Source organism: Dendropsophus ebraccatus, chromosome 12 (genome assembly GCF_027789765.1).
Source record: "Dendropsophus ebraccatus isolate aDenEbr1 chromosome 12, aDenEbr1.pat, whole genome shotgun sequence".
NCBI lineage: Eukaryota > Metazoa > Chordata > Amphibia > Anura > Hylidae > Dendropsophus > Dendropsophus ebraccatus.
In genome coordinates, this window is record NC_091465.1 from 42038935 (window position 1) to 42064698 (window position 25764).

The 25764-nt window shown below is 41.5% G+C and overlaps 3 protein-coding genes across 5 annotated transcripts in view; 1 reads left to right on the plus strand and 2 right to left on the minus strand.

Annotated features, from left to right (window-relative positions):
- Positions 1-25764, plus strand: part of LOC138769690 (apolipoprotein A-I-like) — a 523881-nt gene that overhangs the window by 378395 nt on the left and 119722 nt on the right. The window lies entirely within an intron of this gene.
- LOC138769350 (apolipoprotein A-V-like) lies at positions 898-6453 on the minus strand. Its single transcript, XM_069947761.1, has 4 exons — positions 6327-6453; positions 5295-5400; positions 3624-3729; positions 898-2089 (listed from the first exon to the last, which is right to left on the minus strand). Exons 2-4 carry the CDS (start codon positions 5338-5340, stop codon positions 1213-1215), a joined length of 1029 nt encoding a protein of 342 aa, XP_069803862.1. The 5' UTR covers positions 5341-5400; positions 6327-6453; the 3' UTR covers positions 898-1212.
- On the minus strand, positions 16348-21932 carry LOC138769788 (apolipoprotein A-IV-like). Its single transcript, XM_069948472.1, has 3 exons — positions 21878-21932; positions 19774-19906; positions 16348-17284 (listed from the first exon to the last, which is right to left on the minus strand). Exons 1-3 carry the CDS (start codon positions 21921-21923, stop codon positions 16381-16383), a joined length of 1083 nt encoding a protein of 360 aa, XP_069804573.1. The 5' UTR covers positions 21924-21932; the 3' UTR covers positions 16348-16380.

The following is a 25764-nucleotide window of genomic DNA, read 5'->3' on the forward strand; positions in this document are numbered from 1 at the left end:
GTCTATATACTATTGGGGAGCACAGGGGTCTATATACTATGGGGGAGAGCACAGGGGGGCTATATACTATTGGGGAGAGCACAGGGGGGCTATATACTATTGGGGGGAGAGCACAGGGGGGCTATATACTATTGGGGGAGAGCACAGGGGGGCTATATACTATTGTGGGAGAGCACAGGGGGGACATATACTATTGTGGGAGAGCACAGGGGGGCTATATACTACTGGGGAGAGTGCACAGGGGGGCTATATACTAATGGGGGAGTGCACAGGAGGGCTGTATATAACTGGAGGAGCACATGAGGGTCTATATACTATAGGGACACCTTAAAACTATGGAGGCACAGAGGGGTGTAACTATGTAGGGGTACAGAGGGGTGTAAGTACTGTATAGGGGTACAAGGGACCTAACTACTGTATGTGTTGGAGCCTAAAATATTTGTCTGGCAGATTCTGGAAAGAAGATTCACAGCCAGGAGAAGACTTCAAGGTAGCCCAGGCTGGATGGAGAGAAAAAGAAAAGGTGAAAGACTTTGATCGGAGAAGACGCCCACGGTAAGTCACTGGATGTAACTGCACTCTGTTATAGGGTTGTAGTGTTAGGGGTCATGATGTGGCGGTATTATGTAATGGTATCATTGGTGATATCTTTCTGTTTTGTTTAGTGCAGTTTTTATGTAATATGTAATCACTGTATGGTGGAAATAGTGTTATAAGGTAACTACTGTATGTATTGGGGCTCTTGATACAGTGTGAGGGCAAATTCAGTACATTATACAATGTGCCGAAAGGGAAGGGGGGGGCCCACTCTTGAGGGCTGTGCACTGGGCCCACCAATGTATTAAAACGGCCCTTACCCAGCCTTACAAACTAAAACTTCAGACTGGTTACCATGAGTACACAGCAGAATATAACTTTTTATTTACATAGATAATACAATTTGGTCCAGAGCAGAAAGTCCTGATTTCCTAAGGAACATTTCCTAACATTTTGGAAACACATCTTGCATACACTAGAAAATGATTTGGAGAGCTGGAGAATTCCCCATATCACATATGGAAAGTGTCACTTTATATACAGTATAGTCGACAAGAACCTTTAAAATAAGTGCTTTCATCCTTTGTAGAATGGAGTCCCCCTTTAAGGCATGGTGTAGGTGCACTGTATAATTTTTTTTAGATTGTCATTGGTAAACCCCACGTTTATTCGGAATTATTTTAAGTTCTGAGCTATCTCTGTCCACAATGTCTCCAGTTTCTCCTGTATCTCTTCTACTGAAGTCACAGTCTCATGTAAGTCTGATGTAGCAGGAGACAACTTGTACTTCATCTCCTCCATTTCCATATTAATAGTATGGGTGAAGTGTTCAATCTGCCTCTGTGTATTCCTCTGAAACTCCTCTACTTCTCTTTGCACCTGAGCCGCCATCTCTTCCACATAGGGCGGCACAGGTTCACCTCGCTGACTGTCTGGAAACCTTTCTCTAATATTTTGAGGATATGTCACCAGTTGTTCTTTTAGTGCGTCCAAATTTTTATGGATCTTCTCATGCAAATTGTTTGCATTCTGAGTCAGTTTACGAGATAGTTCTTGTACCTGGGCGGTTAGTTTTTCCTGGGAGGTCAAAGCATGAGGAGATAGGTTTCCATGGAGTTCTTCAACGGCATGATGGATCTCTGCCAATAGTCTCTCCCCCAATGGAAGTAGCACACTTCTTACCTTCTCTGTTTGCAGAATGATTTGGTCTTGAATATTTGCTGCTAGCTTGTGTGGTCGCCCATTGCTTATTTGGTCCTTGTTCAGGCTAAACTGTTCAATGAACTCCTTGGCCCCCCACCCAACATGATACTTTAGTTCGTTGGTATAAGGAAGTAAGCGGTTTTGCACTTGTTCCAGATTCTTGCTGATCTTCTCGTGGGCTTCATCGATGTAGGGATAGATCTTCCTCCTGATCTCCTGCAGTTCCCTGTGGATTAGCTTGCGCAGTCCATCTGAGTCTTCATACAAGTGCTTCTGAAGTCCGCTCTTCAAAGGGCTGAAGATATTGCCTACATAGTGTACTCCATTCTGAAAACTGTTTCTAAAGCTTCTGTGGAGAGAGTGGAAGATTAAAATATAATGTGATTTGTCAACCAAAGTAAATTACTTGCAAATTGTAGTATTCATTTTGATGCTTAGTACTTAATACAGTTTCACAAAATACGAAACATGTAAAAAGTTTTGATCAGTTATGGGTCTTGATGCTGAGACCCCACAGATTGCTAGATAGAGTGGGAAGGTCAGCACTTTCCTCCCCATTTCATTCCTCACTGCATAAGTCAGACCCCATAGACATCTAAGAGAATTAGGGCCCTATTACACGGCCCAATCATAAACTGTAAACGAGTGCCGATCTGCTAGATCGTCACTCATTTACTGAGCATTTACAAAGGGCGACTATCAGACAGCAAGGGCTGCAGGGACATTGTTGCCTTTAGTATAAAATAATAAAGTATCAACTTTACCACGTTCCCTGGTGTCCTCCCTATTACCATGTTCCCTAGTGTCCTCTGGCCTTCCTCAGTGTCCTTGAAGGCCTTCCCCGAGGTCTGTTCTGGTCTCTACACTGACAGGGCACCAGACGCTCAGCCAATCACTGGCTACTGCCTGTCTCAGCCAGTGATTAACGCAGACTGCCACTGTAGAGACCAGAAAAGAAGGGAGCAGAAGGCAGAGCTGCAAGGCCCGAGGACACCAGGGAACGTGGTAAGGTAATTTAATACTTTATTATTTTATACTACAATATATTACATATAGCGATGCATGCCCGATGGCCGATGATTTTATGTCTGGTCCTAAAGAAACGATCATCCGTTGATCGTTTCATCGACTGATCGTTCTCTCTATTATACGGAGCGATAATCGGGCGAATCTCCTACAGAAGCGAGGAGTGAAGTGCTTAGCTGAGTGATTCTTCCTGTTTCTTTTAGTGATTGGTGGGATACCCCAAATGATGAATACTTTTGACTATGTCTGTGGTTCAAACTATTGAATATAATTAACACCAAATAAATAAATTAAATTAAATACCAAATGTCGTAATTTTTGGTTACAGAATAAAAGAACAAAAAAAGAAATTATCAATTAGTCTGATTTGCATCTTTTTATCAAAAATGTTATCTATAAAAGTTATAAGAGTCAGGACATAGTGATGCAAAGCAAACTTCTTTTTAAGGTTTTTATTTTTTAAAATTAGTAAAACAAAACAAAAAACCTATAAATTGGGCATCACTGTAATTGTATTGACTCACAGAATTAAAATGACATTCTTATTTTACTGTAGGTTCGATAGCATACAAACATCTTCGATTTTGCAAGTTTTTCCTTTTTTTTCAGTTTTACCCTACAAATAATTGTTTTCAGGTTTTGCAATGTCACAATAGATTTTACTTTATAATAACCAATGCCATAAAGAGCCCATAGAAAATTAAGCTGTCATACGTCTAGATAAAAACAGTATCTTAGGAGGCAAGGAGGAAAACTATGTAAGTGAAAAAAACAAAAATCTTGCTACCATAAATAAATATTTTTGCCTACCACATACACAACCATAATATGTGCTGTATAGATTTACTAATTCTCACCTGATGTCCATTGCTGAATTCTTATGGGAATTCCATTCGTTCTTCTCAGTGACCAACTGGCTGAAATAGTCCCAGAATCCACTTCTAGTATAATCAGCATGGCAGCCTGGCAAGGAAGAAGTAACATAAGTCATAAATCGTCTTTTGGATTATGAAATCAAACATTATTATAGAGGCACCTGTGTATCACATAATCAGGATACCATTGTATGCCCTGGAGGTAAACAAAGGGGCCTCCTAATGAATGACTGCAAAAAGAGACCTTGAAAGCCATTAGAAACCAATTCTAAAGGTGTTAGCTGGTCCCTGCTGAGGTCCTGTCAGTCTCAGCACTCACTGCCACAGGTCTCTTTCCATTTAAACTTAAGGCCCTATTACACTGAACGATTATGGGCTGTATTCATCGGTTATGGCTGATAATTGTCCTGTGTAATAGAAGGCAACGATCAGCCGACATAAACAATATTGGCTGATCTTTGCAGTCTTTTGTCTTTCAACATTTTGAAAGACCAACGACTGTGATAACAGCGATGTTCTGCCGTCGCTCCATAGCGATCACCCGGGTAGCCTCCCCGCGGCCTCCCCTGCACTTACTCGCTCGCTGCTGTTGCGTGTAATATTAGCGGCAGCAAGCGGGGAATGAGCGCTCGTTTGCTCCTGTAGACTCCTTATGTAATAGGGGCTTTACTCGCTCCCCTTTTTTTGCAGTCCTTTAGGGGGCAATTGCACCCACCTCAGATTTGTCCTCCACCTGTCTTCTTCAAGCACTACCTATTTAAAGTTGCTCCACCACTTATCTGTGACAAAACAATACTGTGCTTCCTTATGTCTATAGTAAGGTGTGCTTTATTTCCTGATACCTGTTTCTCCTGACTCAACATCCACTTGATCCCTGTGTGCTATACCATCTCTCCTGTGCCTGACCTTGTTTACTGACCTTAAAGCTGGCCACTTATTTGCCTGACCCAATGGTGTCCCCATAGTCTGCTGGGCCAGCTAATACCTACACTGGGACCATCCATGGGAAGCGACCTGGTACCCTCTGACAGCTACATCCAGCTTCCACATTCTGGATTGGGATAAAGAGTGAAAACATTGAGGATACTTAGATCTCACTCCTGAATTTGGGCCAAAAGTAAACCAGTTGGGTAGCACAGTGGTTCCACACCCGTTGCCTCATGACACTGATACACAAATACTGGAAATTTTTATAACATTTGTACAGTTACAGCAATTCTGCTTCATACTTTGACTGGCTGTACTTTACCTCCTGTCTCTCTTCCCTTGCCTCATAGAATGTAAGCCCTCATGGGCAGGGTCCTCTTTCCCCATGTACCAGTCTGCCATTTATCTTATTCATGTAATGTGTTTTGATCTAGTAAGGTGCCTGTGTGTTAACCCCAATTGCTTGTATAGTGCTCTGGAACCAAGGGCACTTTAAAAATAATTAATTAAAAAAAAAAATACAGTTTCTATATGAAATGAGAATTAACACTCTTTGACTACATGCAGTGATTTTCACACACACACACACACACACACACACACACACATACATACACACACACACACACACACACTAGTTTACATTCTAAACAATATATGGGGCACAGCGTTACCCATTTGTACCCATGTGTCTATGAGCTATGTATGTTTCTTGTTACTACTTACCAGTTAGACCTATGATCAGCACACACAACACCTCCCCACGTGCCATTTAGTAGCTTCAGGCTTCTCAGGCTTAAATCTCAATTTTCAAGTATATGAAATGTAGAATCTTTAAATAAAGAGGATGCAATGTTAACGTATGTCATGGGGTGGCAGATCAATGTAACACATACAGTACAAGATGGGTATTTATACTGTATTGCATCTGAAATCTATATCTTCATAATTCTTTGTTCCCTCATAATTTTCTATATGGGCTTGCTTACTATAGATGGTATACCATTTTATTCAGATGCATCTGTAAGGTAAATATTTTAGATACAAAATATATTCCCCAACCATTTTCTTTCTAGTCAGTATAAAGGTCTAGTAATAAAAAAAAAAAAAGCAAATGTCGTCTCAAAAATGGAAAACTCAATAAAAATTACAGTTATAAAAGAACACTCCCTACAGATATATAAGCTCATTATCTACCCAGAAATTCCTACTTAGAATATTATATCTTGCAAATTCTTCAGTTTCCTGTTGGTATCTCAGCATAGTTGTATGTGAATAAAGCTGAAAGTATAGGTTTAAGCTCTGAGTGTTTGCTGCTCCTAGACAATTTCAGTAATTATAACATATTAGGTATTTTTTCTAGATGCTATATCTATGTAGGTCCAGCAGACAATTTACAGAAATATAACATTTGTATCCCTATAGTGATCCTACAGCTGTTCTTTAGACTTCTTTTAAGGATATAGCTATAGGCACTTTGGAGGTAACAACCCCACCCTGGTGCCTTAAGGAGCCCAATGGCCCCTCAGATGTATAAGAAGACATTCATCTATTCCCTTACATTATTTGTTTCAGATAGAGCAAATATAATCATAGAATAGAACCATATTACTAAATAACACTTACTTGATATTATTAATTAACATTGATATTAGCGGATCATCTGAGTAACTGAGCTCATCTAATACTATATATATATATATATATATATATATATATATATATATATATATATACACACATATATATAATTCTTACCTGCAGTACAGTAAAATTTCTTGCTTGTCAATGGCAGATCTTGGAGTGGCACAGGGATCTCATTGGTGTCATGCTTTCTCCCTCACATTTTAAAGCACTAGTGAGTGGTAACCCGAATGGTGACGCCTCTTAGTGGTGAGAACAAGGTTTTCTTAGAAGAGGAGTCGTCAGCACCTGATCTTAAAGGAAATACACAAATGACTATTTCTCTTATGATAAAAGGTAAGAATAGTCCACAAGGAGGCAGTAGTCACTGCGTATCGTAATGTTCGTCACATTCACATTGTGTTTTAGCCCGGTAGATTGAGAAGGAATGCAAATATCCCAATGATCTCTGTGTACCCTCCTTCTATAGAGATATACCAAGGTCCTTACTTACAGTATAGTAATTCATATAGAATTTAAGTAGAAAAGGCAGCTGCAATTCCCATTGAATGCTATAATTTATATGCTTCTAATAATACTTAAAGTGTAACTCCTCTCAGAATTTTTTTTTTACACATCATAGAGATATGTCTTACGTTTTGATCAGTGGGGTCTGGGTGCTGAGACCCACTGTCTACCCCCACTTGCTCATATTCTTTCCATTAGGCCATCTTCAGCAATCAGTGAGCTGAGCACTTTTGCCCCCTTTACCAATCAGTGGGGGTCTCAATCACCATATCCTCATCAATTTGAACATTGTACATATCTCTGTAACATTTCAAAAGTCTTATGAACCAGGGGGGTGAACAGCTCACGAGGCCACATCTAGCCATACATTTCACAAAATGTAGCGTTACATGTTTCTCATTCAAATGAATTAACTAGTGCCCACCCTTTAGCATATAGAGGGGTCCTATGAGATCCATATGCTCTAAAGACACATGGGACTCCACCCATTTAATATGGTGTCACACCAAACAACAACAAGCGGAGTGCCTACGGATTTGTATTTTGGAATGGCAGGGATTCATGTCTTCATAAGCCCTCAAATGGTCAGTATTGGTTAGTAGATATGGCCTTCAGTAGTTATTCTCACGTTAAAAAAAAAAAACTTCTGACATCACCCAGACGTGTTGAAAGTTTGATTATTTGGAGTCTGGATGTTCAGATTTCCACCGATCAATGCTTGTAGCTTGTGGCTGAGCACTTCTTCCTCAGATCGCTACTTTCCCTGTCTCATCAGAGGAGTTGGGTTCTCTAGTAAGTCCATGGAGCCCAACATCTACAGCAAGAGGGGTAGAACAGGGAGAGAAGTGATCTGCCACATACTTTTTCTTGCTCTAGTGCATGATCAGTTGGCTCTGAAGTTGTAGACCATGACGGATCAAAACTCTAGACATTGTCTGTTTTTAAAGTTACAGCAATGATTTAGTGTCACTGTTGTTATAACTTTCAAAATCTAAATCAACAGTAGATGTGATATAAAGCAAGTTTGGAATTTACACTTACACATTTTTTTTAGTTATTTTTAGAGATGAGCGTATACGATTCGATCGAGCTGATATTCGATCGAATATTGCGGTATTTGAAAGATTCGGATTCAAAAGAGTAGTGAGGCGAATACGCGGGAAACATTCAAAAGCCCTCCCATCGCAGTTAGCGCTTTTTTTAATCCAATCACCATGCAGGGAGGCCGTGAGGGACCCTGGGAGTACGCACGCAGCACGAAAACTGCGTCTACCCTCATTGGATGGCTGAACCAGATGACCTCGAGTCTTAAATACTTGGCTCCCACCTCTTGACCGCAGATGAGCTTTCAACCTAGCCAGAGAAAGATCTTGCAGCAGGGAGAGATAGGTTTTAGTAGCGTTTTGGTCAGGCAGGCTTACTACAGAACCCAAAAGTCCTTTTCAGGGCTAAGATCAAGCGAAAAAGTCATCTCTGAACCAAAAGCACTTCTCAGTGCTAAGAAATAGATGATATAACAGCAGCATCAGCAGGTATATTCATTCCAGTACCCTGTGTGTACAAGTGACTTATAGTGTCCCTGGTTTAGCCCACTAAGGGCACGTTATACATACTGTTCCAGTAGCCCAGTAAAAGGCACGTAATACATATTGTTCCAGTAGCCCAGTGAAAGGCACGTGATACATATTATTCCAGTAGCCCAGAAAAAGGCACATCATACATACTGTTCCAGTAATGTTCATAGCGCATGACGCGTGATACGTGCGAATAACATGACGCTCTACGGACGCACATTGGAATCATGTATGTAATGCTGCGCAAGAAATATGAACAAAATATGTGAACATTGCCATAAACGCTCGTAAATCGCTCGCAAATATATTTTCTTCGCAACTGCGGAGAGTGCCATTATACTGTTATTTTGGGGTGTTGGGTGCACCCAGGCATGCTCCCCCTAATGTCCCAGTGTCATTCCGGAGGTGTTGGCATCATTTAGGGAGGTTTCATGGGGGACTTGATGACCTCCAAGTGGTCGAATTTTGATTTCCAAGTGCCGCGATTTTTTTTTCCCCATAGACTATAATGGGATTGAATATTCATTCGAATAGTCGAATCTCGGTGCCTAATCGATTTGAATTCTCGAAAGTTGAATATTTCACTACTCACTGATCTGTAGTTATTATGCTGTAAAACAAAGCTATACTTGTTTCTTTTTTGTATACTTGTATCTTGTGTCTCTTTTTTTAGAGTCTGAACACAGGAAGTGCCATGTTTTTTATGATAACTATAAAAAAAAAAGGAAACTTGCTTTAGTTCACATCCACTGTTGATTTAGATTTTGAACGTTATAACGACAGGTACACTTTAACTACATATTAGGCACTGTTGTTACCATTATACATACAGGATATATAATCAATAAGAAACAGACCCAAGCCATCAACTCCAGAGTCAGTAGCAAATGGGAATTCCTTCTGCTGGATCTTTGGTTTTCGTGATCATGTCAGAGGCTAGGCCCATTGTGGGTCACTCTGGATCCCCCTGCATTTTCATTCATGCTAAGACTTTGCAAATGCTAAAAACCTATAAAAGTGTTTAGATATTTGTTATTTTCTTTTTATCTTGAAGAATAAACTGTCTCACTAACACAAAAACATTCGGCTGGAAAAAGAAACCTTGGAATTTTGCAACGCACTCTGTGCCCCAGAGATGGAGCCCATAAGCTTTATAAATACATATATGGCCTTCGGATAGGTTAACTGCTGAAATATTTGTAATATTTGGGACAACACATTTGATACCAGCTCCCTAAACAGATGGAGACAGCAGCTTGATATATTGTTTTGCAACTGGCAGTGTTGTGCCCCGGCGCATGGATGCTCCGGGTGAGAGTATACCTAGTACTATTGAAATATTCCTGGTAAAACCCAAGATAGCAAAACATGTAGCGCTCTTTGGTGAGCTTTTTTTTCCTGTCTCTACTAATACGGTGTTTATGGGAAAGCTACATGGATGGTGGATATTTTCACAAAGCCATAAATACGTTAGAAAAGTTTGGGAGAAACCAAAGAAGATTTTTAAATTTTGCACAGCGTATTGCTTTAGTCAGTGCATACGGTTACAACTCTTGTAATTTTATCATGGCACACAACTAGGGCTCATGATTAATATATAGCTTCAAGCTATTGGTTGGCAGAGCCATCTTTCCCTTTTGGGCAGGGTAGGCGGTTGCCCATGGGGCCATTACTCATAGGGGTTCCTCTGCACTGTGAACTGACTGTAAAACCCTGACAGACAAGGGAGCGATGAGCATTTTGCTGCTGTGTTTAGTCAATGTCTTTCTCTCTTGACAGACCGCACCGCAGTCCCCCCTCCCCCACCGCACTTACTAGCGGAGGGGTTCCCAAATCCCTGCGATGAAAGGCAGACGGACCCACACACCGCACAATTACATCACCAAGTTTGGGGGGTTTGGTCAGTGGAGGGGAAGGGGGGTCCCAGTTCACAGCTCGGCCCAGGGGCCCATAATGCTTTTACAACAGCCCTGCTGGTCGGGGAACATTAGGCACACAGGACATCTCACCTGTCCCGTACACTTACTTTTTTGTGTACAAACATTCAAAATTGGGTCAAAGTTGACGGCTGATGAGTTGTTATCTGGGATATATGTTTGTTATCTGCTGTTTTCATTCCGTCTGCAAGAGTCTGTCACTTAAGTCAACAGCAAAGTCCAACGTGCAGCGTGATACCTCCAACTATACAGAACTGGATGATCCTGAGTAAAGTCCATCAAAGTCCTTCGCATCATAGCCAGCCACATAATGCATTGTGTAATGTGCACAGAGAAAGAACTAAATCTACTGATATGGTACATGTACGTGAGAAAATGACACATTGAACCACCCTTAGTTTCTAGAAAACATTTTATTAATAGCTTAAACATTGCTCAAAGAACCCAGTTACAGACGCTCATAATAATATCACCTTTTATTGAGGAGTTGAGGTGGTTGTTGGGGATCATTCAGGTCAGGGATTCCACTAAAAAGAAGGCCACTTACTAATGCAATGGAAAAGTGGTAATAGGTGATGGTGGGAACAATTTATTCTTCACAGGTGATGGACAAGTAAAAAACTTTTACCTGAACCAAACCAGCCTCAGTCTATGAAGAACTGCTGAATCCATGGAATCCATGGAATGAATGATCTTAAAGTGTGATCTTTGTGCAGAGTACACATGGGCTTTATACCCAATAAATAACCGTTAGCCACAAGTTTCTGTCCCTGCAATGTCTCTGGAGCCATTGTCGGGTATAATCACAAAGACAAACAACCCTAGTCTTATAGATATCAGTCCATATCCGACTGGAAGTCCCTCTTGACATAATCATTGCATGTCAATAAATATAACCACTTACCGTAATAAAATATTGAAATATAGCTATATACTAGAGATAAAGGATAATGGAATCAACATTAGCAGACATGGGAAATAAAATCTAATGAAACAGGGAAAAGAGGGAAAGGGGAGAGATAAGGGATGGGGCGTGGGGAATACTACATGGCACAGTGCTCATGTTTAATGGCAGCAAGAGTTTTCCAGTAATACCAAAGTATCACCAGCAAAATCATGCAGCCATTGTCCACTGCATTGGGAGTGTTGTTCCTACTGCTGCATTATTATACCATACCATAAATGACATTACAAGCTGGGGCCACGTTCAGACGCTGTAAAACACCGGTCATGTCACAGAACAGCCGCTGTCTGAGAAAGTCACCCCTGCCGATACTGCAATACCGGCCAGATGAAAATCACTTCTTTTAAATTGGAATACAGGCACATTTGTGTGTGCCCGCATTACAATTAACCGTAGCCAACAATGTAAAGTACATCTGGAGCCTTACTTTACATTGTCTGCAAAGTCAGTTTCATGCGGCCACTATTCTATGAATAGCAGCCGTACAAAGTTGACATTCCATAGGAAACAATGGGAATTCGCCTTTTCAATAAATAGAGACCAGTGTTGCAATCTGCAACAACAGCCGTTATTTATTGAAAATGTACAGTGTGTGAAAGAGGTCTAATAATGCTTTTTATGAAATGTAAATGATTAATGCCAATATTTATATTACTGTTTTCTCTATGCATTATGGTCCATTGCATTTATGATAGTTCAGTCCTATAAATAAGCTCTTCTGCAAGCTCTACCCTCACTGACAGGGCTTTCCGAGTAAATACAAGTTTTTTTTAAGAGGACCTGATATCACTCCACATTGTAAGTAAATACTGTTTTAGTATCTGATTAAATAACAATTTGGTGTTACTAAAGGGGTGTCTCCTTATACTGTCTAAGGCTATGTTCACACAATTTATTTATTCAATTAATAACAGTCGTTGTTGCAGATTGCAACACTGGCCATTATTAATTGAATAAATACATTGCATTTACTTCTATGGAATCCTGGCGTATACACTCTGCTGAGATTCCATGCGGCTGCACCGAAAACTGAAATATCAGATTTTGTGCGGCCGCTATTCACTGAATAGCTGCCGCACAAGACTGACAGAGCACAGAATGTAAAGTGCGGCTCCGGCCTCACTTTACATTGTCAGCTTTGGTTAATTGGAATGCGGGCATACCGAACGCGAATGCATTCCTTTTTTTTTTAAATGAAGTTCATCCGGCTGGTACGGCACTTCACTGACACCAGCCGTTCTGTGACATGGCCGTGTCACAGAACAGCTGGTGTCATACATAGTGTGAACCTGGCCTTATAATGTCAGCACTGATTGGACAGTGTCAGAAGGGGTGGGGACATGCCCAAACCAGTAGCACAATTGTATTGTTCATTTCTAGAAGAAATAACACAAAACAGAATTCTAAGATATGCTCCAGAGTTGTTCGGTGAAGACTACTAATATTTACCAAAAAGAAAACATGTTCTGAACCATATTAACAGTTAATTCTGAACGGAATACCCCTTAAAACCCAGAATCATGGTGATAATTGTAAAAAAAAAATTGCTACTTTATGTTGAGACTACAAATCTAGACATTGGAGGACATTTATCAAGACTACTTATACGTCAGTCTCAGGGGTGTATTTATCACTAGGTACCCATGGTCCGGTGCCTAGGGCAGCACTTTACAAGGGGGAAGCACCAGGGAGCAGGAGGAAATAAATAACTTTTTTTTTGTTTTTATTTTTTTAATCTCTCATTCACACTTGCCAGTATATCTGGTGTCTTTTTGAGGGGGGGAGGGGGGAGGTATGGTCAGGTCTGGTATGGCAGTGTTGTTCAGGTCTGTTAAAAAGGACTGGACCCAGATTGACCAAGAGATGTACGTCTCTTAGTAAAGCCATCCGACCCTGCGCCTGGTGCAGTCATTGCAGGCCAAATCTAAACCTGCTTAGGAGCAGGTATAGATTTGTATCATGATTTACACCAGCCTTGTCTCCTCCCTGCCCATCGGGCGAGTGGGGAATACGGCTGGCATACGCCACGTCAAATCTGCCCTTTTTCTGTGGCGTACAACAGGGATGCATGTTGATAAATTTCCCCCTTTGTGTTAGCTAAATATGTAATGTCATTGCATCCTGCTAAATATCAGAAGCTGTTCATGCGGTCAAAGATTTTGCATGTATGGCTGCCATAACAGAGACTAAAATTGTAGATCAAAGATCTAGATTTCAGTTGATAGGACATTGATCCAGGGATTTGTTCCTATTGCTATATTTCCAGTCATGAAGAAATTTCCTGGAGCTATTGACATCTTTCTTATGAGTGATTTTTTCTAGATCAACACAGCAGGGTTGTAGGATAGACTTGATGGACTCTTGTCTTTGTCAACCTTATCAACTATATAATTACATAACTATGTAAAGCTTATAGTCCTAGCTGTAAAATCACACCCACCTTTCCAGCACATGCCATTGGGTTCAATGACTTCACTCTGTCTACAATTTGTGTACATTATTAGTCATAGTGAAGTTGTACATTCACACGTCCAGTGAATTTTAAGGACTGGGATTAAAGTCTGCTAGCTAGCTCCATGATCCGTGAAACACCGTTCGTGATTGCATGCATTTTTTTAATCCATGTTGTTTTTTTCCACTGATGTAGGCATCACATCACCCCAGTATGTATTCTACTATGTGTAGGCATCCGCCTACCCCAAGTATGTTGTTCACATGTATGCACCCCACGTGGCATCCCCCCAATAAATTGTACTCATAAATTAGGCCCCGTCAGCCAGCTCAGCACACCCCTCCTCTCCGGTAGTGTGCACGACCTCCACACACCTGTGCAGCCACTTTCCTCTGGAAAAGAAAAAACAAAAACACCATACTTGTGCAGCATTGTAAGCTTCCAGTGTCGGTTCTTCCCCTGCTTTGCATGAGCACAAGTGACGTCACTCGCATGCTGCTGCACAAGCGGAGGGAGCAGCCTGTTGTGAACTGAGGCAGAACGTTTCTGCATCCAGCCACAAGAATGAATGGCAATGCAGCCCATTGAGTCAGCTGACCCCCGAGCATGCTGTCAGTGCGGCAACAAGGAGCGCAGCTGCAAACCTTGTGAAGTGAGGCGGGTGAGTGGGGGAGGGCGGGAGCTGGGGCGTCACAGTCTGTGTGGGTTCAGGAGTCCCTGCCCATGTGGGCCCGGGAGCGGCACCCCCGCCGACACCTAATTTCAATACTGGTGCCATCACATCAGTGTTTTCCACGGATGTGGCATCCATAAAGCCCGTGAAAAAAAAACACTGATCCTATAGACTTGTGCCACGATCATGCCCTGCACTAGGACACTGTCCTAATTTTTGCAACACAGATTATGGCACGGATCATCCAAATAAACAGATACAATTCAGTGGCCACTAAAATTGTCCGTGTTTGTGGATTTGTGATCACATTCAAGTTAATGGAACGTGTGAATTAGGCCTTACACAGCTCTTTCTACTGTCATTAGAGCAGTGCTTGTCAATTCCAGTCCTCAGGCCTCACCAACAGGTCAGGTTTTGAGGATTTCCTTAGTATTTTATAGCTGATATAATTAGACTCAGTGCATCAGGTATTATCACAGGTGTTCTTTGTATGGGATATCCTCAATACATGACCTGTTGGTGAGGCCTAAAGACTGGAATTAAAAAAGCACTGCGTCAGACTACTGAGCGATATACACACAGTAAGCACACATGAATATTTATTTGCAGAAAGGTTTATTAAAAAGTTGTCTCAGACAAATAAGAATATATAATAATAGATAGAAGATTATATGTGTTTCCTGCCTAGGAATCTCATTCCTGGTGCTTAATCAATCAACTATGGCCGCAAATACCTAATATTTTGTGGGAAAACAGCACAGCCCTGTGTGTGAAGAGGAAGGTGGCACAGTCTGAAGGAAGAGCTGACCTCTGCAGCTGACATCACGGCACACAATGGCGGTGCTGGTACGCCGCCGTGCCATGGCGTCAGATTTCCAGTGGCCGAGCTTTGTTCCAAAGTAAGCTGGCCTGGAGTACCCCTTTACCAGTCTGTGCTGGCTAATCTTCTAAAACATTATAGCAGCTAGAGATCAATGCTTCTGATATTCCTTCATAGACATCATACTGAAAAACTGCAGCTACTAGTAGGGAAGGGATGGGGGTGGGATGAGGGCTCTTACTACACACTGCAATATTATGGAGTACTATAAGAAAACAGTATGCAGTTAGCTCTGAAGCTCCCTCTAGTGGTAGTTATAGGGGCAGCCAGTATTGAATTAATCATGTTTATGTGTAGAGGATTAAGAACTCAGACTAAAAAATTATATTGAGAAAGTTGCAGCACAACATTTTGGAGATTAAAAAAAGATTGTTGATTGATGATTAACATTCATTTAAAGGTTTTTATATAAAGTCATTTTAAATAAGCATATAATGTGCTCACATTATATAAATGTGCAGGAAGTTGACCCAAGAAGACACCTTATCTATAAAGTATGATCAAATAAAATATTGTGTATATAAACTATTACAATTTACATTATGTAAAAATATTTTTATAGGTTTTAAATGTGTATATATATATATATTTCAAAACAAAGCTAGAGCCTTCTGCTGGATACTCATTGCATGTATCCATCTATCCTAACAGAGTGGCTTGTAGGCAATGCCTGACCCCCAGTACCCTGTGAGTACATACTCCAATAGCTCCTACACCTGTGCTAAGCCCTTTATTAAATGTGTTAGCCTGTATAAAGAGTATATTTTGGGTTGTTTTATTGCTTTGCCCAGTAAAGTTAAAGGGGTTATCCAGTGCTACAAAAACATGGCCACTTTCTTCCAGAAACAGCACCACTCTTGTCTCCAGTTTGGGCGGGGTTTTGCCACTTTTGCAAACCACACCTGAACTAGAGACAAGAGTGGTGCTGTCTCTGAAAGAAAGGGATCACCGATCTCAGGGAGACCAGCTGAAGACAACCCCACCATCCGCTGGCCAAAGCGCCTGATGCAGGGAAAACCTAGGTGCACCGCTCCCTGGGAAATATGCAAAAAAAGAGTCTGTGGAGCCCGGCGGGATATCTGGTGTTTTGAGACTCTTAAATTGAGGCTCCACAGACTCTTTTTTGCATACCCGGAAAGTGGCCATGTTTTTGTAGCGCTGAACAACCCCATTTATTGTTGTCACTCAGTAAATGTTTTGCTCACAGTTGTCAGTATGGTGCTATTTAATAGGTCACTGATCTTGTCAAATAGATTTTTTTCCAGGTAATTTTTCTTGTCTTGCAGACTCACTGAAGCAGCGCCCCCAAGCTGGTCTTGTATGTTCTCAAGGCGCAGGACTACGGATTTGATGAGGGTTTCTCTGTAGGGGGTCACTAGGTCTTTAAACACAGTTATCTTCTGGCTGATGTCAAACAGACACAGGGTTAGGGTCTTCCTTACGTTGCCAAGAATGAGACTGCTTTTCTCCTTTAGTAGACTGGTACAGACAGTAATCTGCTTCTCCAGCATGGCTGTGTTCTCCAGGATCTTACTCTCAATCAACATGACACTTTTTTTCATCAAAAAGCTCAGGTTCTCCATGTGTTTTCTTAAAGGATCCTGCAAGTCTTCCACTAAGGGAGTTAGACTTTGATACAGAGCTGCAACCTGCAGCTCTATCTTCTCTTTCACCTTTCCCGTACATGTTGCTATCACGTTTCTTAGTGCATTCAGACACTCATCCATTTTAGCTTCTAGTTTTTGGGAGAACGCTACTAACGCTACCGTCATACTAGCTGAACTGCTGTAAAGGTCTAAATTTATACTTTTCAACTTTTTGACAAAATCCAGAGTGATGGTTTCTAGTTGATTCTGAAGCTCGGTGACGTAGGGATTGAGAGTTATCTGCAGATCAGATGTGGTCTTACTGAACAGCCTTGTTACCTCTTCTGAATATGGAGAAAGTTTAAGCTTCAGCTGCTCAAACTCCAGTTGGAGTTTCTCAGAGTCTTTGGTCGCCTGTTCATAGATCGCTTTGGCAAAAAATGAGACTTTGTTCAGTAGTTCTGCATTTATGTTTTTTTCATCCAATGTTAGAGCACTGCTGAAATTTACAACATTAGGGAAGTTAATAACATGTTATAAAATAAAATAATACAAAAATAAAAGTTCCACAAGAACATATTATTTATTCATGTAAATCTCTTCTCATTCTGAGCTAAGTAGTCATGTGGGCGGTCCTATTCTGTGATTGACACCTATCTGTGTATAAATGTTCATATAGAGAAAGCTGTCAATTACAGAGTTGGACCACCCACATGACAACTTAGCTGATTAGCTGATCAGGAAGGTCCTAAAGCCAACACTTACATAACAAAGTGTTTGTAGCAGTGACCAACAGCAAGACAATGGTGTGAGTTGCACAAAAAAATGTGACAGATGGGACTGTGACCATCTTAAAGAGGAATTCCCATTACCTCTAACATAGTTATACTTGTAGGACTCGTCAAGTTAAATATTTTTGCAAATACATTCATTTAGCAAAATCACCTCCTGCTCCTCATATGCTGCTCTTTTCTTCCCATTGTTGGCAGCTCGTTGTTTAGGTTACCGACCACCACTCTGCTCTAAGAGTAGTGGTCTATAATGTGTATATTTTTATATAGCTATAATGTAGATGCATTGAGATATAGTCTATATATACTATATAATATATATAAATATGTATTTTATATTTATAAAACAGACAGACCACAGCTTATAGAGCAGAGTGGTAGTTTGTAACCTAGACAACCAGCTGTCGACAATGCAAAGAAAATAGCAGCATATCAAGAGACATTTACTAAAGGAATGTATTTGCAAAAATATATAACCCTATATATACTGTATGAGCCCTACAACCATATTAGTTGAAATGGGAATATCCATAAAGCATTACGATCTTTTGTGTTATTTTCTGACATGTCCCTAAAACATGTCAAAAGTTAAGATCGTGACACATGATTAATAGCCAGGGGGGGCCTCCTAACAACTGATTACAGGATTTAAGCTCAATGTCTATGGAACCAGACTTCTGTAATCAGTCGGATTGGCCCGTAAGGGAGTGAAGCACATGGCTGTGCTCTTTCCCCAGCTATAACTCACACATACAAGATTGTTGGCAGAAAAGGACCACCTGGTCCATCTAGTCTGCTCTTTTAGTATTTTCCTTCTTATTATCTTAGGATAGATTTATGTTTATCCCAGGCAGGTTTAAATTCTGTTATTATAGATTTACCAACCTCATCTGCTGGAAGTTTGGTCCAAGCATCTACTACTCTTTCAGTAAAGTAATATTTTCTCACATTACTTCTGATCATTCCCCCAACTAACCTCTTGCTGTGTCCTCTTGTTCTTGAGTTCAGTTTTTCCTAAAAACACTTCCCTCCTGAACCTTCTGTAGTCCTTTAACATACTTAAAGCGACTCTGTACCCACAATCTGACAACCCCCCAAAACCACTTGTACCTTCTGATAGCTGCTTTTAATCCAAGATCTGTCCTGTGATGCAGTTATTGTCCTAAAAAACAACATTTAAACTTGCATCCCTGTACCAAACGGCCGTGGCCTAGAGTGTGTTTGCATTAGCCTGGCACAACCTCTCTGTCCCTCCTCCCTGCCCTCCACATCATTAGGAATGCCCCTGGTAGATTTTCTTCTATTCATCAGCTGTGAGAACACTGCACATGGGCTGGCTTGTTAAGGCACCTGTGCAGTGTTTACTGCAAAGGAATAGGAAATATCCTGCCAGTGGCATTCCTAATGAGGAAGAGGGTGGGGAGGAGGGACGGAGGGGTAGTGCAAGGTTAGGGCATGGATACTCTAGCCCACGGCCGTTTGGCACAGGGCTGCAAGTTTAAAATTTGTTTTTTAGGACAATAACTGCATCACCTGCCGAAGGACCCCAGGACAGATCTTGGAGTAAAAGCAGCTATCTGAAGGTACAAGTGGTTTGGGGGGACAGATTGTGGGTACAGAGTCGCTTTAAAGGTTTCAATCATGTCACCTCTAACTCAGTAGGGTCCTGACTTTTGACATGTCTGAACAACATGTCAAAAATAAGTACAAATGACAGTACCGCATTAACATCAAGAAACCTTTGTAACAAAAGGAATTGTCTATAATAAATTGTAGCAAGAGGAAAAAAAATAGTCCAGCATTATGGAGTCTGTGTTTCCACTAAAAAAGGGAATCTTTGACATGCAGGAATCTGTACAACAGTGGTGGTGCTCTATATTATGTGCAGAAGCGATATACAGTCTTTTAAGAGAAAAGAATGTGGCACTCACCCTGTGTCTATTACTGTATGCAACACTGGGTGAGTGCCATATTCTTTTCTCAAAAAAAAAAGACTGTAAAAGCATTCTAATGTGGACAGCTGCCTTAATAACACTACATTACAGGCTTACTTAAAAACATGAACATCTAAAACAAAACCTGTAAAGAACAGAGTAAGAAACACACAATAGGCGCTTATGCCTAGCTACCACATTGTATCAGTCATTTCCTTCTATTTGTAAATATTTGGCTACAGAGTTCCTTCCAGTTCTCTTACTTTAGAAGATTGCTGAAGTCTGACACCGGGAGCTGAGGGATGCTGCTGTCCTTGGTGCTTCTACTGCACGGCTCATCCAGGTAATACAGGAAAGCATCAGCCAGCATTTTATTGTCCACATTGCCTATAGCACCTAAGAATAAAGATAGTCCTAATATTTCATTAAACTTTTAATAAAGCAAACCTTTATTGCATTGATAAATGGTCTTCTAGGGGATAGTCAAGCAAGATGGTTAGTATGCAAAACGCATGGTGGAACTGAAGACCTGGACCAGATAAGATGTCTCACTCTGATTAGTAAGATGGTATCTGGATGCCACTTGTCTCTCTCTCTCTTCCTAAAGCAAGGTTTTTCTCCTAGCTAGTATTGCTTAGCTTCATACAGGGAAATACTAGAATACACTGACGTCGAGACATGTGATGGTGTCTCTGCAGTGTTTTGGTTGGTCTCCTTGAGGTCAACCAGCGTCCTTTGGCATGCACTTACTAGGCATTGTTCCCACTAGCCAGAAACCTGCTCCACACTGATGAGGGGCAAACACCCCGAAACAGCTGTCTGTGGATGGATACCTTGCTCAGGTGGTTTCCTTGATTGGAGACATTCCTTGGCCTGGCTGTTCCTTCCCGGAGGGAAGGTCTGGCTAGTTCACTGACGTCGAGACACGTGATGTTGTCTCTGCAGTGTTCTTTAGCATAATTCATACAGGGAAATGTCATGTTTTACTAATATAATTAAGGAGAAGCTGCACAATTGACTCTCTTGACAGACACAACTTTTATGGTGCTGAAATTACATCTGTTGCAGCTGTGAATATCTGGAAAGCTGAGGAGGGTATAGGGTGGAGGTCTCTGGGTCTTTACAGCTTTACAGATTTGCTGTGAATACAAGTTACTTTAGCAGGAAAACACATACTGTACCTTCCAAGTGTCCCTCTTTTGGAGGGACAGTCCCTACTTTTATGCCATGTCCCTTTGTCCCTCTTTTCCCCTTACATGTCCCTCTTTTTGACTTAGGAATTCGATCTACGTGAATAAAATTTGTAGGTTGCTCTAGAAAGTGCCTGGTTTCTTACTGTATAATAGAGCCAAAGTTGCATATTATTCTATCATGTGGTGCAAGTTGGATCCTAAAAATTGTTATATTCGGATGAATCATGTGACAATATGGCCCCTTTCACACATCATTTTACACATGCAGATCATATAGCCCCATACACACATCTGTAGGTGTTACGGATAATTTTTGGGGACATGATCTGTGCCACAAAAATTATTAAGCCATTATGTGTCTGTGTCACCTATCTGACAGTGGGTTCCTGCAAATGCGGTCACTGACACACATTCGTAATCCTGGCCACCGCTATGGTTCCGTAATTACAGGCAGGGTTACTGATGTGTGATTGGGACCTAAGGATGCATCCACACATACAGGATCTGCTGCAGATTTGCAGAGAGCAATGTAACTAAATGCATCAATCTGCAGCAGATCCTGTAGGTGTGAATGCCTCCTTGAATTAAAAAGTATAGAAATGTCTGTAAAATTTTCCTAGAGTGACCCACAAGTGTCCCTCTTTGGTAGAGATGAGCGGAACTTTCGGACTTTCGGTCCAAAAGCCACTCACTCTAGTGCGATGCCTGCAATCCTGGGTGCATAGTTGCGCTCCCGGGAATCTGCGGCCGGGATCTTCCAGGGAATTCAAGATATATTCCCTGGAAATCCAGGGAATGTATCTTGAATTCTTTGGAAGATCCTGCCTGCAGATTCCCGGGAACGCAACTATGCACCCAGGATCGCAGGCATCGCAGGCATAGTAATTGAGCGAAGATGCCGTTGGACCAAAAGTCCGACGGTTCGCTCATCCCTACTCTTTGGCCATCCAAAAAATTGGGAGGTGTGGGAAAACATACAGCCTGTAAAAAGGCTACAAGAACTTTAACCTCCCAATCCCCATTTGCAGCTAGAGAAATCTGGAGTATTATCATGTACCTCTATTACTGGATTTTTGGCCCCCCTTCATCATAAAAACAGAGATATAACCCATATCTAGCATATGTTTCCCAATAATAAAAAAAAATTTCTATGCATATAGAGCTATGTACTGACCTGCAATGCTGCACATAATAGTGATGGTTACCACTTCAACCAACATTTTCCTTTTGAGCCTGTGGAGTGAAATGTTGGTTGTTATAATGTTACTTAATACATAGTTTATTGACCAGTTAAAAGAGGTTACCCAGGATTAGAAAGACATAGCTACTATCTCCAAGAAACAGAGCCACTCTTGTCCTCAAGTTAGTTAATGGAGACATGTATTAATACCACACACAACCTGAAGGCATGTGTGGCACTGTTTCTGAAAGAAAGCAGCTATGTTTTTCTAAACCAGTATATCTACTTTAACACCTAGGCTTTATATGTAAGTGCAAGAACCCTGCACTTTCACCTCAGATGACCTTTTCCTTTAGGCAAATTTTTCTGGCGTCTATGTATTTGTATTCAAAAGATAATAGTCTCATGCCAGAATTTGATTTTTATATTTTACCATAAGTCTAACCATGGCTGACCAGAGATCCTGATAGCCCAGTCCCATCCTAAACACCAGCTCTTAGCCACTTCAAAGTTCTGTGCCTCTAAATCTAAACCAAAGTCTTGTCATGTAAAGAAAAGGTCCCTTACCTGATCTTCTTCTTCAGGTTTGGCTGTAATGCTGGTTCTGCCAGCTATTATTTATATCAGAGCCTAAGTCTCCTGGCTGTGTATTACAGCTTATATTACCGCGTGGATTCTCTGATGCTTCTCTCATTTCAGGGTAACGCTGGAAGATTGATGACCTCACAAAGTTCTGGTCATTGAATTCTCTCATTTATTCTATCTCAGCCAGTGAAACATACACAGTCATAGGACATTAAACCTGTTTACTATATTTATTACATTGTCTACATTTGTTTCATAAAACTCAAATAACCGAGGATTATTGGTCCTTAACTACTGGATCAAGAATTTATGATTTGATGTACTCCAGTTTATTAAATATGTAGTATACAGTATATTTCCCTGTGATCGAAAACTATTTTTTGCTCCACTTTAACTATTTCTGGACTGGTGCACGTAACCCCATAAACTTGAAACTGAATTTTTTTTGAAAATTTTAAAAATTTTCTGCTAAATTTCTATGCCCCTCTAACCAAATGATGCCAACATATAGTAAACATATTGTAAATGTGAATTATCATCTCATTTATGTAGCGTGACTATCTTTCTTACAAGCAGAGAAGTTTTTCCCAAAAAATCACTTGATGTAGTGACCAAATCTGATCACTAATATAAAGTAAAACCAGAGTAGATCCACTTGTATATGTTAAAACATCACAAAATTATTACAACATAGAGAGGTCAGAAATTTTGAAAATTGGTCTTTGTCTTGAAGGCTGAAATTGACGGCTTCCTTAAAGGGTTAAATTGTGTGTGCGTTCACCGTAGACAAAGATTTTTCATGTAAAAAGGCCAAATGTAGCAGCACAGGATAATAAAACTCTAAAGTGCACACCTTACCAGATCCTATCCAGAGTCCAAATATATCCAGGATAAGTCATCTATAGCAGCACTGTGTATCCAAGCTAAAGCAAGCCTTTATTCCCATCATGCAATGTTTCTGTATATAACCTTTTTTAAGCAGTCACTTGGTATGAAAGGTTTATATACATATATATATATATATATATATATATATATACACAGTGGACATAGTTTCTACTGTCCCCATTTTGCCAGGACTGTCCCCTATATTGAGAGGCAGTCCTGGCAAATTACTGTCCCGGGCATGTCATAATAAGCACAAGCACCCAGGCCACGGAGTACGGAGTTAAGTGGTCATTTTGACAGGTGTAAGCAGTAATTTGTATAGATCTAGCCCCCATATAGGCACCCCCTCTCCCTGGTAGTTAACCCCTTCCAATGAATCACTACTTGTCTCTTTTGGGCCCAGACACAAGGCTCTGGTACTGGGATCTTTAAAGGGGTACTCCGGTGGGGGGGGGGGGCGTTTTTGGCTGAGGGAAACAACGTCCACTTCCCTCCCCGGTTCCAACGATACGTCTCAGGTCCGCTCAGCCAGTCAGTGACAGAGGCGGGATCTGAGCGGACTTGAAACGGATCCCGCCTCCGTCACTGACTGGCTGAGCGGACCTGAGACGTCACATCTCGGGCCCGCGTCAGACACCAGGAAGCAGACGGGAAACGGGGAACGGAGCGCCGCGACGCGGGACCCGCCGCTGGAAATGGGGAGGTGAGTGGACATCGTTTCTCTCAGCCACCTACTCCCCAGTGTCAGGAAAAAAATGCCCCCCCGCCGGACTACCCCTTTAATATGCTTGGGGTCTGATACTGGGGTCTATCATTTTCCAGGGGTCTGATACTAAGGTTAGATTCTGGGGTCTGTATTATTGCTGGGGGCCTGATACTGGGGTCTGTGTTATGCCGAGGGCCTGATACTGGGGTCTGTATTATGCTAGTGGTCTGATGCTGCGGTAGGATTCTGGGTTCCTCATACTGGGGTATTTTTCTAGGATCTGCAATATGCTGGGGGCCTTATACTGGGGTCTGTATTATGCTGGGGGCCTGATACTCACGTCATATTATCCCTGGGGGGGGGGGGCTGGTAATGGTGACTCTAGGGTCTATATTATGCTGGGACCTGTATTATGGGTGGGGGGGGGGGCTTATACTGGGGCTTGATACTAGTGTCTTGTTCTGTAGTCTATTAAGCCTAGAGCCAGATTCTGGGGTTTATAATATGCTGGAGCCCTATAATCTGGTTGTATTCTGGGGTCTGTAATATACAGGGGGCCTGATACTGGGGTCTTATTATGAGGTCTCTGTTATACAGGGGGGCTGATTCTGGCGTCTGTGTTATGCTGAGGACCTGATACTGGGATCGATTTTAGGGTTTTGTATTATGCTGCAGACCTGATACCTGAGGTCTGATTTGGGGGTCTGCACTATGCAGGTCTGGTCTTTTGTGCTGTAAAAATCCCATCCTTCTGCAGTGTCCGAACTGTTAGGTCCTTACAAGAAGGACAGTACAGTGTTACCTTGGTTTAAGAGTAACTTGGTTTAAGAGCGTTTTGGTTTAAGAGCTCACAGTTTTTAAAAATTGTGACTTGGTTTAAGAGCATTGCTTTGATTTAAGAGCTCCCTGGACTGGGTGGGAGCGCGAATGGGGGAGGGGCATGGTCTGCATAGCGGGGACTACAGCACTGTACTCCGACCCAGGAAGTCTCCCTCACCTTCCAAATCATAGCAAATCCACTCCAGGCTGGGGCTTACATCAGGGGACAGGACTGTGGGGGTAATCTCTTCATAGCGGTAACCCCTCTCTCTCTGGACAGAGAGTGCTGTTATACTGTGCTCGCATCTGCCCTGCTCATTTCTTCATGCAGTCTGCTCATTTTCTCACTGCAGTCTCTGTCAGCCCTTGTGTTTCCCATCCTCCTCATCACTGTACAGTAACTTATAATATCACATATTCTGCTGTTTCTGAATGTTTGTTTCATTAGATTTACCTGTTATTCAGAATAATTCATTATAAGTCATTATTTTTGGGGTGTGGAACCAATTGTCTGCATTTCTATGATTTCTTATGGGAAATTTTGCTTTGGTTTAAGAGCGGATTTGGATTACAAGCGCGGTCCCGGAACGAATTATGCTCATAATCCAAGGCACCACTGTATATGCTATTGCAGTGCATTGATCAGCTGATTATCCATGGCCTTTGGAGGTCTCCAGCTGCAATTGAAATTAATCTGTAGCCCACAATTGTGTTTCTGGGGTGCAAGTCAGTTCACTAACAGGTTATTGATCTTGCCATGTGGAGGATTGAAATGCCCGGATTGGAGGTTAACCAGTACAGCCGGTATCTGCGGCATATAAAGCAGACTCTGCTTTAACTAAACCTTTTGGGGCCAAATTAAACTTTTGGGTGGAATTCAGCA

Excerpts from the sequence above, each read along its gene's own strand:
- LOC138769350 (XM_069947761.1), bottom strand. The coding sequence starts at position 5,340 with ATGGCACGTGGGGAGGTGTTGTGTGTGCTGATCATAGGTCTAACTG. Across the intron at positions 3,730-5,294 it reads GCTGATCATAGGTCTAACTG|GCTGCCATGCTGATTATACT; the intron begins GTAAGTAGTAAC and ends CTTCCTTGCCAG. Across the intron at positions 2,090-3,623 it reads AATTCAGCAATGGACATCAG|AAGCTTTAGAAACAGTTTTC; the intron begins GTGAGAATTAGT and ends CTCTCTCCACAG.
- LOC138769788 (XM_069948472.1), bottom strand. The coding sequence starts at position 21,923 with ATGTTGGTTGAAGTGGTAACCATCACTATTATGTGCAGCATTGCAG. Across the intron at positions 19,907-21,877 it reads TATTATGTGCAGCATTGCAG|GTGCTATAGGCAATGTGGAC; the intron begins GTCAGTACATAG and ends CTTTATTCTTAG. Across the intron at positions 17,285-19,773 it reads GACTTCAGCAATCTTCTAAA|CAGTGCTCTAACATTGGATG; the intron begins GTAAGAGAACTG and ends TGTAAATTTCAG.